Source organism: Motacilla alba, chromosome 1A (assembly GCF_015832195.1).
Source record: "Motacilla alba alba isolate MOTALB_02 chromosome 1A, Motacilla_alba_V1.0_pri, whole genome shotgun sequence".
NCBI classification, from domain to species: domain Eukaryota; kingdom Metazoa; phylum Chordata; class Aves; order Passeriformes; family Motacillidae; genus Motacilla; species Motacilla alba.
In genome coordinates this window covers 50,983,675-51,000,022 of record NC_052031.1, presented here as the reverse complement: position 1 = coordinate 51,000,022, position 16,348 = coordinate 50,983,675, and the positions used below count along the sequence as shown (strand labels likewise).

Here is a 16,348-nt window from a genome sequence, read left to right as displayed (position 1 = left end):
GCACTAAAGGAGATGTAGATACTGTAATTTGAAATGGTTGTCTCTCCCTCCACATTAACAGGCTCAAACATGAACTAGGCTTGGAGAGAAAAAAAAAAAAAAAAAAGAAGAAAAAAAGCTTCTTATCAAATACCAAACAATTGGCCTTTCTCTGCTAATAAGAAGCAATGGGAAAGATTGGCAGGGAAAGGTGTGGATTTTCTGAGAGGCCAGTATAGGAACAGATGGGGCTGGGATTTTGCCAGCGTGAGTTGCCAAGGCCCTTTATCACTGCTAAGAAGATTCAATCTCCCAGCTTGTTCTTCACACCAGCTTCCTTTCTTTGCGTTTTACCTGCCAGGGCAATGCACCAGCGAAATTCATCCAGATGTGCTGAAAAACAAACAACACAGGGGAGCCAGCAGACTGGTGTTTCTCTCTTTTATTTAAAAACAGTGCTTCATTACCATTTGCAAAGGGTTAGGAAGGGTTTCCCCCCTTGCTTAGAGTTTATAAAAGCCAGCAACATGATCAATAATTTATACACATGGATAGTAATACAAAAAAAAGGAATAAAAGCTAAAGATCTAACTACTCCAACCTTCACAATTCCAGCTACTTGATAATAATAGGAATAACCCAATGAATACTGTATGGTCTGAAAGCTACTATACAATATGATACTTAACAAGGGAGGGCGGGAAGTTAAAGGCTGTCACAAAGCCCTGGGATGCAGATACTGCTTCTCCAGAGTCAGCAGGGAAATGGGACCCTGGGCAAGTGGCTCGGGTGTCCTAGGAAATGATCCAGGGGAAGGGAATGATCCCACTCAGGACACGTCCTGTTCCCTGGCGGTACCTGGAATAGGAGGTGCTGGGGAGACTGCGAGAAGGGGCAAGTCTGTTGCTGCCATTGGAGGTGCTGTGGCATCTCAGCCTCGCACTGAAAATCTCCAAGTTTCAAAGAGATTGGCCTGTGAGGTCAGTAAAATACTCCACCAGCTTTGTATCACTCTATAGTCCTGGTTCTCATTTGCTATCAGCCCCAGGTTTTAGCTCCAGCTATTTACAAGCAGGATTTATCATATTAAAAAAACAAACAACAAACCAAAAACCAAACAAAGCCTAACTAAACCCCCAAACAACCAACCAAACAAACAAAACCCAAGGAAAGAAAACAAAACCAAATCATATCCCCTGGGGTAAAAGAGGATGGTTTTGTCACTTGATAATGCAGCCAAATTGAGCTGCCAAAACTACAACACTCGCACACACAAAATACTGTGAACAGAAAAAAATAGAAAAACATGACCAGAACTGAGACTACTAATGTGGGAGGGCCTGATTTCTGTAAGGAATTTACTCCTCAGGGAAGCAACAACCTCCTCCACCAGCAGAGAACGGGAATCTGGCAAGAGATTTATTGACCCACTTCAGAACATCAACAAAAATTTAAAAAGAAAAAACAGTCCTAAGATTAACGGGCATTTTGCTGACTCTGACTGCCAGCCAAATGAATATCTCGGTGGACGGCTTTAAACACCAGCAATCTCCTGGTGAAATCAGGCAAGGTTTTTGGCTGATGCATTCCTGCTCTATCACAAGCTGAGAGGCAGCATGGGAAGCTGGTCACCTGCACAAGCCTGGGCCATTTGTAGCCCAGGGCCCCAACAGGACAACCACAGGCAGAACCGGCAGCCCCAGCAAGAAGCTGTCTTCCAGGGTCAGCAGCGCCAACGGAGATGGGACTTGGCCATCCTGAGTCCCGTTTAGGCTGCCATTGATTCAGGCACTGCAGAGGGACGGGGGGCTCTCCTGACAACTCCTGGCTGGAGCAAAGCATACCAGGCAGAAACCCCACAGCCTACTTGCAAAGGGCCCCATTTCACACTCCGGCTATCAGACTCCTGCTTGCCTTGTTGACTGGAGTTTTCATTGTAGAAGAGAAGTTTACTGGGGTTTGAGGGTGGAGAGGGCAATCAGTAAGGTGGGAATGTAGGGAGTAGGGAACAGGCTTTTCAGAACACCAAAAATAGTGTTTTATGCAACAAAGAATCAAGTCTCACTGGTGTATACTACAAAATGTTTGACATTATCCAAGAGCATGTCAAAAATAAAAACACGAAGAAGTTTACATTGGATGTTCATCTTGTTCACTAGGTTGTTTCCCACCCCCCCGCCTCCTATTTTAAAACAGTGCAAACAGGTAAAACACTTTAAATATCACCCCTCTACACCAAGGACAGCATTCCCCCACCTTGCCAGGCTGGAGGGTCACAGGCAGCAGGTCCTCTGCCAGGCTGCCTGTGTGCTTTCCCTTTGGAGCTAGATTCAGCAAAAGCACTCCCCAGAGCTGTTGTTTGGGTTTCCCTTTATTAAATTCCTAGTGCTCCCCAAACCTGTTTTCTACTTGCCTCCATCTTCGTGGCTAGGATGGGAAGATACAGATAGGGATGGGCTAGGGAAAAATATGGGTAGAACTGGGAGGCTCTGCTTTGTATTCCCCACTGATAGAGCTCTGGGTGCTGGAATTGAAAGCCCAGCAGCCAGTGTCTCTTTTCAGAGAGGGAAATGGCTTCATTAACCGTTCCACAACCAGCACTCAAGCCAGCTATTCAGAAAACCCTCCTCAGCTTTCGCTGTACACTTCACATCCATGGATCTCAAAACAGGTAAGAACAGAGATAAACTTAAACTTCACTTTAGGGACAGGGAAGCAAAGTCTAAAGTAGCAACATGACTGCCCCACAGGGACCCTTGAGGGGTCACTGACGGAGCCCTGTCTGAAACACAGGTCTCAGACTCCAGAGCCAGTGCTCCTCGCTGGGCAAGTCTGCTCCCTCTCAGGCACTGGAACAGCCAAGCCATAGCTATCTTTAAACATGGCTTTGTCTATCTGAACTCATGACACAGGACCCATCTAACTGCTTAACCTAGGAAAAGCTGGCCATAGTAGGCTCATACCGAGCTCCCCATTGCCTCCAGGTCCTGTCATGGCTTTTCGTAGAAAAGCTAACTCACCTACAACAGTGCAGCCTCCCACACATGGGGACCAGGACAACAGTTTGCTAATGTGCTGGGCATCAATATAACTTATTCCCAGTAGAGAATATGCTATACCAGTAGTAGTTAGTTTATACCAGCACAACTGTAACTGCAAGGAAATACAGACCAGCACATTAAAGAAACCAACTTTTCAAACCAAAACTTCATCTGTATATCATCATGTGCTGGCTGGACCTATTGCAAAACAGCACAAACAGCTACAGGTAAAGATACATTTTTTTCTCTGCATCAAGAGGAATCCCAGATACCACCAGACTAGAAGGTGACAAACAGCAAGCTATTTGCCAGGCTGCCTGTGCGGTTTCCCTCAGAAAGCCAAACCCTGCTTTGCAAGGGACCTGTGACTATGGACCCATCGCACGGACAAGCACTAGCTGCCATCATTCTAGTAAGTCAGGGCCCAGTTTAATTTATTAAACGTAATTAATTTTGCATAGGGAGATATAGGCTTTGTCCTCATTCCTTCAGAAGATGGATACAGCCACACCTTGGCTACTCTGAAAGTATCTCTAGCCAGTTCACAACACATCAGAGTGAAACTGGAGCTGTTGTTCGCCAACAAAGAAGAAAGGCTGAAGAGCTCTCCTGTCACACACAACACTCTCTCAAGAAACCTTGCCATGCAAGTTTTTGGGAGATCTGGTGCTTTGGACACCTGGAACCAGTGAGCTACCTCTGGCCCCCAGCCATACAAGTGTCCCGGTGTCCCCTCTGCAGCTCAGTGCTGAGAGCAGGAAGCCAGGCTATCAGCAAGCTTCCTCAGGGGATCTTGCAGCAATAACTATGGAGCCACAGAGACACTGGCTGCTTAATGCACCAGAGAAGCCCAGCAGGGAGGGAGCAGAGCAGGCCAGGCTTGGATACAGGAGGAATCAGACTGGATGGTCTTAGAACAGGTATTACTCGGAGATTGGGGGACCACAGCCCCCCAAAGGTTGGGTGCTTCTGCACTAAACCCCTCACATTCCTAATATACTCGGGCGGGCTGAAGCTGCCATGCATAGACTCTGCCAGGAGGCAGAAACGGGGCTGGCCTCCCTACTCCCGGGGAGGCCAAGTGGCAGGGGGGGATTGCAGGTGGCACTGCCAGGGCAGGGAAGGGCACTCAGGGTGGGAGAACCTGGCTTTTGGGGAGGCGCAGTCAGAACCAGCTGAACTGAATGTGGGAGAGGCGCAGTGGGGAAACAGCTGCCCCAGCGGGGCTCTGCAGATACTCCTGGGCTCACAGGAACTGCCTGCGGGAGGGGAAGGGACGGCCTCGCTCATGCCCTCCATCCACAGTGGGGAGAACAAGTCCAATAGAGGCTTTTGCTGCATCCCAGCTTCACAAGTCCCCTGGCTGCTCTGCAGTGGAAATAACTCCCCTTGAATATGACTATCTCTACCACAAGTCCTCCCTCTTCTACCCCAACTCAGGCAGTAAAAACCCCCAAACACGCCAAGTCTCCCTTATTTCCTAGATTTTGTGAAAGCCCCAACACCCTGTTCTTCCCCTCCCTATTTTCAAGCTAAAGTATTTATATACAAACAGCAAAAAAATTGTCATAACAGCAACAAACCAAACTTTGGCTTGGGAAAAAAAAGTTAAAAACCAACAATAAAACCAGGGAAAAAAAAAAGGTGGCCAACAGGCTGGCAGTTTGGTGTCCCCTTTAGCTAGCTATTCCTCCAGAAAAATCAATAGCTTCAGGGTGTCTAGCTTAACTAATGGCGTCCCCATTCTTCCCATTTGGGGCGCCTCCACTCTGCTGTGCACAGAGAGGCTCCATGTATCACTGGGGAAGAGCAAAAAATGTGTGGTTGGGTGTGGCTGGACCAGGACACTCCCCCAGGAGCGAGACCCCGGCTTGCTGATGTTGCTTAGTGTTAAATGCAGGAATTTTCCTATTCTGTATCAGTGTGGATGGAAAAACAGGTGTTCGACAGGAGCTGGAGAGGCTCTGCCAACAAATCCATACTTTGAGCTGCCCTTCTGAGGGCAGTGGCTCACCCCAGCACCAGTCCATGGAGTCGAGGCAGCCCGGTACAATTACACCTCTGCATCTCTCCAGCATGCGATTAGAGCCTGCCTCTGACCACTGGGTTTACTGGGAGCACTCTAGGAGCCAGCAGCTGAACAGGGAGGCCTGGAGAGCAGCAACTCTGCATCTCATCACAGCTCACAGTCATCTAAGTGTGCTGTCTTTGAAACACAGCGAATTCTCTGTCTGTGAGAGCAGAAGGGAGATGGTCTTGGGAGTCGTGGACCCCTCAGCTAAATAGTTCCTATCCTTTCAAGTCTTCTAATATGTAGTGTCTATATGGACTCAGCAGACCAGGTGCACTTTCTGTGAGAAGCTGGGCAAAACAAACCCAGGGGCTCCAATGCAGCTATGGAAGGGCCTGAAATAGCTTGTGGTAAGAAGTTCCTATGAATTCAGAGCTTGCACGAACTGCTTCTGCGATACAAAACAACTTCAGGATCACATTTAAATATAAAAGATCCTCTTCCCCCACACAAACTCACAAGCTTTTCCTTCACCTCGAGCAGCTCATGCGTGACTGGTTTTTCCTCACTCACGTTATTTGAAATAGATTACTTGCAGAAGTACCTAAGCAGCCCAGGATGAACAGGAGCAGAGCCCCTGCACACTGGGCCTCAGAGCATGTGCCACACTCGACTCTTCTGCTCGCTTTCTTCCTCTGCAAGGCTGCAGGTGCTTCGCCTCCCCAAGATTAATCACTTGCTGTCTGCAACAGAGGTACTCTGCATGATCCTGCACTGCATCTGCCACTCCTCGAGGAATCAAGGGGTGGAAAGGGACAGCAAGAGAGAAAGATCTTCAAAATGAGGAATGAAAACTGACAGTTACAGCCACCTGCAGTGGACAAAAATCAGCAAGTTTTGCGTGTGGGGAGAAGATCACTCTTATCAAAAACTCCTTTCAAAGTCTTGTCCCCTATAGAGCAGGTAACAGCTGAAGTCTTTGGGCAGGTTGAGGGACTCTTCTCTTGCGAAGTCTAAAGTCCTGACACTGCTGAAACTGTCACAAACCTGTGCGCGTCAGACGGTGATAGAAACAAAGAAAGTTTCTGCGTTTCCCCCATTTCCAAATGTAAATGACTATTTCCCAAAAGCATTCAGGTCCCAGCCACAGCCAAAGAGTGCTTCCTTCTGCAGACCAGAAACACGGCAGGTGGAGACTTCTCCCTCACGTCCTCCTGTCTCACAGGCACCAAGCACCAGACCCAGGGAAGTAACTCTGTCTGCGTGTTCCTGATTAATTGCATGATACCAGTTTCTAACAGCTTTCCTTATCGCTAATTGCCTTTTCCGTGATTGGTAGGATAAGCTATGCACCAACATACAGACACGGAAATGCATTATTTTTACCACAGTTAAAAAAAACCCCAAAAATTAAAACAAAAAACAAACAAACAAAAAAAAAGCACAATCTTTGGAACAAAAGAATTAAAGGCAGAAATTTAAAGGAAAAAAAAAATACATATTCGAAGAACATAGTGAGGTATAAAAAAGTATTTTCTCTTTTGTTTTTTTTTTTTTTGTTTTTCCTCCTCGACTTGCTATAGAGTTCCTCTACTAGTAAATATTGCAATAGCCAGGCCTCATGAACTGGGGGGGCTGTCCCACTTGCAGGGGGCTCACGTCACTTCAGTAGGGGGCAAATCGGCTGTAGCCACCTCGGTATAAACTCGCCTGTAGAAATGAAATGGGAGAAGAAAAGGTTGTTACGAGGAGAACTGTGAAGACATATCCAAGGCAGCACCCAAATGCTTGTGGAAGGACCTGTCGTGGAACTGACCCACCACCATGAGCACCTCTAAGAAGCAAGAGAGAACTCTGCCTGCAAAACCAAAGATGTGGCTCAGGAGGGCATGCTCATGGCTGGCCAGATGGAGGTGAAGTTTGGCAAGTCTTGGTGGAAGGGAATTCAGTACCAGAGTGGGGAATCACCAGTCCGAATCTCAAGCCAGTTGTCCAGGCTGCCTTTAGAGACTGCAGAGACCAGGACTTCTAGGATGCTCTTCACCTCAGCTCAAGGTAAAGGTCTAAAATAGATATGATGACTGGGTATCCTAGAACTACCTGTTTTTCCCTCATTGACCCTAAAGAGAATCCACATGATGAGCTGAGGCTGAAATGAAGGTGCTACACTGCAGATATCTATTTTTAGGTGTCTTTTTCTCTGAGCACATTTGTATTCCAGCCTTTGCAACAACATAGATACTGCGCTGGCTAGCAGATGGGCAAGCATGTGTTTTCACCAAGCTGCTCCACTCCCCTCCGACGCCAGCATACCTCATCCTGCCCTTGCGTAACTACTGCTGGCAGGCAGGACACCGCATCCTTCCACTAGTGCAAGAGGGAACCAAGTGAAGCAGCTTTGCTTCACTTGCAAGATGTCACAAGAACAACTTATTCCCTTGCTTTCCTAGAACTGAAAATGGCAAAAAAGAGTATGCTGAATTTCTAACTATTGCTGATTTTTGCTCTATGGATCACCTTGATACAGTTCTGCTGATTCACCAACAGTGTTCTGGCTCCTGGCAGTTCTGTTTGCTATTTCTTTTCATTTTTCTTTGTACTAGATGATGTACAAGATCGAGTAATAACTGGTCTCCTACAGCCTGGTTCCTTTCTTAGTGTAGACATAGACATGAATGTGGAACAACTGGGAACCCAGCACTGCTGCTAAGGACCTCCTACCTCAACAAATAAGTTTTTCTGGGTGGGTGAGGTTTCATTGCATGATACCCACTGGCTGTTCCCCCATTCTGGAGATGAGAAACAGCACAAGACAGAAAATCCCACTTACCACAGCGCCAACTCCGTAGCTAGCGGCAGGGGCAAGGGCATGGTAAGGATCTGCTGTGTACACCCTGCCATAACTGAAGAGAGGAAGAAAAGACATAAAAAGAAAAAAAAAAAAGTCACTTGGGAGAGGCAGAGTAATAGCTGTCTGACCACAGGTAATGGAAGCGGCAGCATGCCCATGCACACACAGGCACGCAGGCAGTTCCTCTGCAGAGAGATCCTATGAGCATGCTGCCATGCATTGTATGACATGGGCGAGAGAATGGCCTGCCAGGAGGAATGTGGCACAGGCCATGAGCCTGACCTGCAGGATAGAGGTCAGCACCTTTGAAATGTCGGCTAGTGCATCCCTTGCCTGTGGGTAATTGCGTGATGCAATTAGGGACCAAAGTGACTGCTGGCACTAGTGCTACTGGCACAGTAACAGCTGCTAAATGGAAAGCAGTGAGGGAGTCTCCACTATGAGAGGAGTATAAACTTTAATGTGCTAGGATTAAAACAGCCTCACTGCACAGGCAATGAAAAATCTTAAGGCAAGCATTCTGATGAAGACAATCCTTTGTATCTATTTAGAGCTGCATGCTAAAGCATCCTAGAGCACTGCATGAGCTGAGTCATTTTTGCTTTATGATGGGAAGAGAAATGCACCCAGTGATTTAGTAGCCTGCCCAAAGCCAGATCTCCAACTCTGAGGCTGCAACCACTCTGCCTGCTTTGTGCAGAGGAGAATCACAAGGATAGGGAAGAGGCCAGGATTTGTGCCAGCTCACATACACTGAGGGCAATACTGTCCAGGAGCAGAGACAAACCATGCACTCAAGTCTTCCATGTTGGGTGGTGCATGCATGTGTGCACATGCGAGTGCAGGTCAGACAAAGAAACGGGGGAAAGAAGCACAAGTTCTGTGATGATCAACGCTCCTTGAATCCTGAGCACAGCAAGCTAGCCCCCATGGACACCTCTCCCTTACATACCCATCGCTGTAAGCTGCTGCAGCGGCTGCAGCGGCCGTGGCTGCTGTTGCAGTAGCAGGCTGTGCATATCTGTAGGCTGCATATCCACCCTGCAGGAGAGAAGAGAACTGACTTTACAGATACCTGTCCACCCATGGAGAGCATAAAAAAAATTCTTAAAAAAAAGTCACACACGTCACAAAGAAAGGAAGTGTTTCAAACTGCATCAGCTCCCATGTCATGTCTATCACAAACATCACCCATTAACTCATGTATATTCCTTTCCTTAGAGGGACCACGGAGGCCCTTCCATTATCCTCTTTAGCAAGAGGAATACACTAAAGGAAGACTGAGCATTGTTACAACCCTACAGAAAATGCAATTTGGCATGGAGGAAATGGAAACTAGGAAAGACCTGGAAATCTTGCACACAAGGTAATTTTTATGGCCCCTTCCTCTTAAGGAGGGGAAATCAGAGATGGAAACTTTCTATGAAGTATTTTAGAAAGGGAACCATTTAGAGAAATTCCTACCTTTTTTTTTTTTACCCTCTCTCTTTTACCACCAGGAAAACCCAAAGGGCTAGAATTTCATTGGGTCCACAAGTGCAAAAGTATCAGCAGTCATAGGTGAAAAGTAATCAGGGAAAGATGGTCAGAGAAGACAGCCCCCATTGGTTTCAGGGCTGTCAACAAGCAAACCAATATTGAGGCCAGCCAGACTGCTCTCCCCTCCTCTCCATATAAGAAAGAAACAGGCCAAGAGAATTTTGCCAGAACAGTCTGTTCTGCTGCTGTATTTCTGCCCATGCCACAAACCTGTAGCAAAGGTGATCAGAGGTAGTTACTAAAAATGTTCTTAAACAGCTGTGTTGTCAAAATGTGAATTCTGACTCAGAGAAGACCTGTGAGTCTCCTCCTGAAACTCCCACAATGAGCTCTTGGGGCAGAGCAAGGCCTGCAGTACTGGAAGACCATGGCCAGCCACCTTTCAGATTAGGGACAAAGGTGGCATAGCAGGCAGCAAATAGGGCTCTGAAGCCCCAGTTAGATCTTTATTGTATTTCTGAACACTTTTTTTAACTTGAGGGTGAAGGCTTGGTAAATGAACTATAGTTTTGACTTTCTAGAAACACAATGAGCCACAAAAAAAATCAGAAAATTCCAGATTGCTTCTGGCTTTTTTTTCTTTTTTTCTTCCAATTGACATTTCAGTGTTTGAAGGATCAGAAGGCAAGAGTTATGCTCTTTACCTCCGGAATCAGCTCAACATACCTCTACCACTTCTTCCCTGTATATCTTTTGCATACATGTAACTAAGAGTACAAGATCAGCTCAACTACAGAACTGTGTCTTTGCTCAACGGTGCTCAATCTGGACCTGGGTAGCTTTTATATTAGAAGTAATGATTCTAAATTAATATTTGTTTCTTTCATGTGCCCTGCATTAACCCTGTGAAGGCTGATGTGCTATCCAAAACATGTTTGCAGACCCTTTCCTACTCCAAAGAAAAGGGAGTTGAAGCCTCTTCAATCTTCTAGTTAACAGGAGAAAAAGCAACACAGATGTAAAAAGCTACACCTGTGAAACATCACCACATGGCCTGGAAAAGATGCCATGTTACAGTTTAGCCCTTTTAATCTCACCTGGCTGTTTCAAATCCTGCATTTTGGATTGACGGCTGGGGATGTTTAGCTTGGTTTTGCCATGCTATCATTGTACCACCATGTAAAACATGACAGAGGCCAGAGGAATGAGGTGCAACCTTAATCCAAATCCAACTTTCATTAACCTCACCAAATGAAGACAAAACTTGGTGTCAATGCCATTGCAGTATTCCCCTTAGGCTATATGCTTCCTGAACCCTTGGTTTGTCACTTGGGCACAGTGTAGGAGGCATTTTCTCCAGGCACTACCCTCCGCAGGGCAGCTGGCCTTACCAGGCACCCTTGATTCCCACTCTGCCCCACACTTGCCAGTCACATTTCAGACCAGAAGCTGCTTCAAACATGCCTGGCACATACTCTGAACATGACAGCAAGATGCAGTTTGAAACCAAAAAGGCTTATCATATAATTGTTTTATAACTCATGTCTCTCATAAAGGAAAATGAAACAGAACAAAACCAAACCAAACCAAAAAAACCAACCAAAAAAAAAACAAACCAAAAAAAACCCCCAAAAATAAAGAAGAAGAAAGAAGGGTTGGAATCAGGTGTGGGAGGGGGAATGGAGTAACATTTATTAATCAAAATTAAAAACTAAGCATGCTGACATCTGGAGCTAGAACAACCAGCAAAGTCACCACGTTCAGACTCATATTGGCTAGTTCTATCCATCCCAGCATTCTCTTGGGACAGCAGTTCGCCCTAGGCTCTACCACAAGCTCAGTGAAGTACACAGCCTCAAGTACTAGAGCGTGCAGCCACAACAACCTGCTATTACGGAAACAGTCAGTCACCACTGGAGTTAACATTCCAACCTCAACGACTCCCACAGCACCCCGCCCTCGCCCCCCAGAATGGCTCCCACCCTAGCCCTGTCCCACACCACGATGTTAATAATTATAACAAGCAATAACCCATCTGTTATATCAGAGAAGGGAACAGAGACTCCACTGAGAGATTTAGAGCGGGATGTTAACATTTCTTCAGTCAACTGCACAACAAACAAACAAAACAAAACAAAACAAAACAAAAAAAGGAGAAATAATTCATTGGAGAAATGAAGTTAAGAAATAGCTGACGTGTATTGCTTTTTAACCATGAACTGATGCAAAATTGAGGCCACTGGTTATTTAAAAAAGGAAAAAAAATAAATCTCGGGATAGAGGTACACACATACAGGCAGACCTGCTCATTTCAAAGCAATCTGCAAAGCCTACTTATGTGTACTTCAAATAAAATCAAAAATGGGGATCATAATGGCCATGGTGCATTCCTGTCATAGGAGCAATGAGTGTGGACAGCTGGGAGATTTCTGAGACGAGATGTATTTAGCATGACCGGCAGGTCCAAATATGCCAAAACAGGGTGAAGGAAAGAGGAAGAACTGTTGTAACTATAATTTGTTTTTACAAAAATCCTTTCACCAAGCTCTGGGACCGTACAGAGCAGGCACTGTACAGGTTGCCTTACCCAGCTGATGCTCCTGTTCTCCATAACCCAGGATCCACCTATATAATTCAATAAATGCATCTAAAGCCTCTTCAGCTTGTCCAATGCACCAGATATTTTCTCCTGCTGTTCCTGTTCACACAAAACTTGTAACTGATATGCAGAGCTCATCTGCAAGGTCCTAGAACCCCTAGTGATTTCTGGTGTCACCCGCTTCAGGTACTCCAGTAAATAAAAATTATAACAGCATAGAGCATCTGCAACCACAGCAACAAACAGGGAAAAATGTGTTTCCAAATGAAAGAGGGAATTATTAAAAAAAAAAGAAAAATTAAAAAAAAAGAAAGAAAAAAGGCCCTTGCCAGCTTCAACACATTCCTTCAGTGCCACAGCCAAACTGCAACAGAAGAAACATGAATAGTGCCTGAAACTCAGGACAGCCATGCAAACTCCCACTCCACCTATTTGATTCCACAGGGACAGGTTACCCATACAGGTTCAGTTTTTAAAAATCTTCAGTCTCATCTCAAAAGAAGTAAGTGTGGCTGAGCTTCTTGTGAAGATGTTATGTCTGAGATGTTTCTATCAATGGGACAGTTTAACTACTGCCTCCATAAGGGAATGGGACCCAGCGAGAAGGCTTAGGCATTTTCACTGGGCTTTAAAAACAACCAAAAGGACTGTGCAAATTAAGATTAGCCCTTTTTGGTACAGGCTTTTGGATTGTCTGGGGACCATGTGAGAGAAACGAGCACCAGCCTATATGCTGCTCATCTTGATTCAAGTTCTCTTTCCCTGTCTATCTGGCATTCTAGTCTTGCTGGGGATATGCTGGATCCCTTTCCTTGTGTAGTGCTTGGGTCTACAGACCTGAGCTGTCCAACAGCTGTACTGCCTGGGTATGAACAAAAGCTGAAATTTAAAATTACTCTTCTGTAATGTCACTGTCCTTGGCTCATCAACAAAGCAGTATTTTACTTTAAAATCCTTCTTTAACATTAGATGGCAGCTTTTTCAGTACTGTCTTATATTTTCTGAAATAAGACAAACATGGGAAAACAACATCTACAGGAAGCTGCAATCCCAACTAAAGCAGCCTTCCAATTACTGAGTATGTTAATGAAAATAAATTAGCATTTTATGCAGTTCAGCTCAAGTACATCTTCTCCTCCACTCTTCAAGTCCGTATCAGGTGATCAAGCCAACGAGAGCAAGAGGAAATCCAAAACAAGAGCTTACTATGCCAGTGTGGTACAAATCTCCCTTTTCTTTTTCCCTTCCTGCCTTAGAAGGGCACACACTCCCCTCTTTACTCCAAAGAGCATTTCTGCCCCTAAGACACAAGTGTGTCCAGAGAAATATGGAACTCATGGTACCAGTTAGGTACATTTTACTGCTTGCCAGGGGTAGGCAGCGGGCCCAAGTTTAGGGTCTTTTATTTGTCATCTCTCAGATCTGTCTTCTCCATGCCCGTACTTCCATACAACAGAAGTTAAGAGGCAGAAGGGGCTAGAACCATTTCTAGTATTTCTATATTAGAAGGGTGGCATACGTGCACCAGGAATGAGCATGAATGAGTTAGAAGAGGTGACAGGATAACGGTGTCCATTGCAGCAGGTGCTTCTGCATGGTAATGGGACAAGCATGACCTTGTTAACCTTTCCACTGAATTAAAGTTTTGTTGGTTTTTAGTTTTTGTTTGGTTTTTGTTTGGTTTTTTTTATGTTGAGTGAAATGCCACTTGGTATGAAATCTGGACACATGCCACCACGCCACAGCGGGGGCTTGGCTCACACGTGAGTCTGTGCTGCTCTAAAAAAGCCTCTGTTCCCATCTCTAATGTGGTGCTGGAATGGTTAGTATAATTCAGTTTTTTCCACTGCAATCCACAATCTGATTGGTTGGCAGGTCACACTGGCACTCCTACCTGAGGTATTTTAGCGCTAATGATTGGTTCCTGTAAGACTATTCTATAACAGAACACAGGAAGAGCAGTTCAAAAAAACACAGCTGTGGAAAGAAACAATCATACAAACAGCCCACAGCGGGGCTCACCAGCCTTTTCTTTCCAGTGGATGCAAGCACGCTTTTCACAGGCAGGAGCAGTCTTTGCACAGTTGGGTTTGTTTGGGTTTGCCCCCCGCCACCCAGATTGACCCCATTGTAGAAGAAAGATAACCTTTCTTATGATCCGAAATGAAGCCCTCTGCATCCTGGGGCAGGTTGTTTTATCAATTCAGGTGTCTTGCCAGAGTGGGACGCATCCAACAACAGATGGAATGCCTTCTTCACAGAAGAAATGGCTAGCAGGATGGTTGCCCCAGGAAAGAAAAAAGGAGTGAGGAAAAGGAGGAGGAGGAAAATGAGAAATCGGTGCATAGCATTATGCAGAAAAAGCAGCCCAAACTTGGGACACTTCCCTTTCATCTCACCTACCATTAACCACTCCCTGCCAGCTCAGCTCCTTTCCACAACCCTATGGACTCAGAAGTCTTGAAAGAACCTCGATTTAACTTCCCCCCAGTCCTAACTGAAATATCCTCTGCCATACCTTCCGTAATCTGGGTAAACCTATCACAGCAACCAGAGGGATAGAAGCACTGCAGTGAAAAGCACAACAAATCAGTGAGACACAGGGACATTGAAGTCATTCCACCTGTGCCAAGCAAACTGTTTGGAAGGGCAACTTCAAGTTTGGATAATGATAGCTTTTTCCTGAGCTCCATTGGAGGGCTCTGGCCAGCAATAACATAGGAAAGAGCACCACCATCTACTTTAATGCAGTCCTCTCTTCCATCATCCTACTTTCTGACAGTGACACCACTGCCACCAACAGCAAAGTCATCAGAGGTCCACCTAATGGTTCTAATCTGACCTGGGGGCTTGGCTTTGTGTTACGTAGTTGTACTGCTCTGCAGCACCAAGTGGTTACAGGTGTTCTTCACTGCTGAAGTTTTTGTCCTTATATGTTATATAAGCCTCTCTTCCGCAAAAAAAGCTCTGAAGAAGCTTTCTCAAAAATAGGGAGTAACCCTGGCCAGACTTCCTTTTCAACATGGCAGCCTTTTATATGCCACACTCTGTGAGAAGAGGCACTAAGCACCACTCATTTTCTTGGTTACATGCCATAGCAAAGTCAGTGTCTGTAAAGGCAGTGTTTTAGGAATGAGGCGGGAAAACACAGAACCTTCTGTAGTCCTTGACACAGCTTTATAAAGAAACACTTGATTAGGCAGATCAATCTTTAAATGACTGCACGCACGATAGTATATGGAAGAGTGAAGAAATATATGCAGTTCTCTCTGTCTCAGAGAGCACATCTTCCAACTGCTCTACCTGCACTGGAAAAAGCACCTGTCCAGAACTTGATCCTCCATATAAGCCAACAAAATCCAAAAGCTAGTTCCATCCATTATCCTGAGGCTAACCCCAGGGTTCTCTTTATAAATGGCAGGAATAGCACCTTCAAAGGAGCAGGACTGTGATATTAGTGCTGACAATTGTGTCACTACCCAAACTATACAAAACTTCCCAGTTCCAGAGAGCTACGACCTACAATGACACAATTGGGAAGTCTGAAAAAGCCAGACAGGCTAAGAGTTGCAGCAGCAACTGAACATTTTGGCTTTGAAAGGCAAGTTCCTACCATATTCCTGCTCTGCAACAGCTCTCCCTTGGAGAGGAAAGCACTTTTCTCACTGGCCAGTTCAAATACCTCCATCCACAACCCCACCTATAAATACAGAGACTCCCTGGAGATTTGCAATACAGACTGACTGATTAGGACAAAGACAATGACAGGACAAAGTTTCCCATGGTATAATAGCTAATTCCCAAACAGGAGGAGGCTGCTGACTCTCGTAACTGAACATCTCCACATATTTGTACTTTACAATTCCCTGAAGAGGTGAGAGAATCTAGCCTATTTAGGTGCCATTCCTACCAGCAAAATGAGATGTCAGTTTTCACTCTAGCATCTCAGCCTCCATTTTTAATCAGTCCCAGTGTCTTCCCCAAAGGGATAATCTCCACATCCCTGTGGCACATGAACATTTTTAAATGTACAACTTGTTCAGTGTAGTGTGGGCTACACAAATCAAACCCAAAAGGGCCCCAAGAGGGAAGAGAAAGGGGAGGGAAGAGGGGGAGAAGGAAAGGGAAGGTCTGAGGCTAAACCAGTCCTGTTATTTTTATATTCAGATTATGTAAATGAGAGAAGTGTTGAGAGAAATTTTAATTTGCTAATCATCTCTCAGGTTGATTAGTACCAGTGTGCATGTGGGGGACAGGACACCAAATAAACTGACCCTGGCAATGATCAGGAAACCCAAAGGCTTAGGTCTTGCACCCAGGGGCAAGCGCAGTGACAGAGAAGCATGCTTGCATTCCTAAATATGTAAATATATATATCCACAAGGAAG

At 45.5% G+C, this 16,348-nt stretch overlaps 1 protein-coding gene across 25 annotated transcripts in view; it reads right to left on the bottom strand.

The window, feature by feature from the left end:
• Positions 1–406: 406 nt before the first annotated feature.
• The window catches only part of RBFOX2 (RNA binding fox-1 homolog 2), a 171,084-nt gene continuing 155,142 nt past the window's right edge, over positions 407–16,348 (bottom strand). For 11 of the 25 annotated variants that reach the window (XR_005259044.1, XM_038154572.1, XM_038154574.1 and 8 more), the window contains 4 exons: positions 13,855–13,897; positions 8,835–8,923; positions 7,862–7,934; positions 407–6,741 (listed from right to left, as the gene is read on the bottom strand). Coding sequence is in view for 18 of the 25 variants with exons in the window: in XM_038154572.1 (XP_038010500.1) it covers positions 6,697–6,741; positions 7,862–7,934; positions 8,835–8,923; positions 13,855–13,897 (250 nt within the window). In the remaining 7 variants the exon portion in view is untranslated. The other 14 variants (XM_038154573.1, XM_038154580.1, XM_038154581.1 and 11 more) reach the window with 7 other exon arrangements.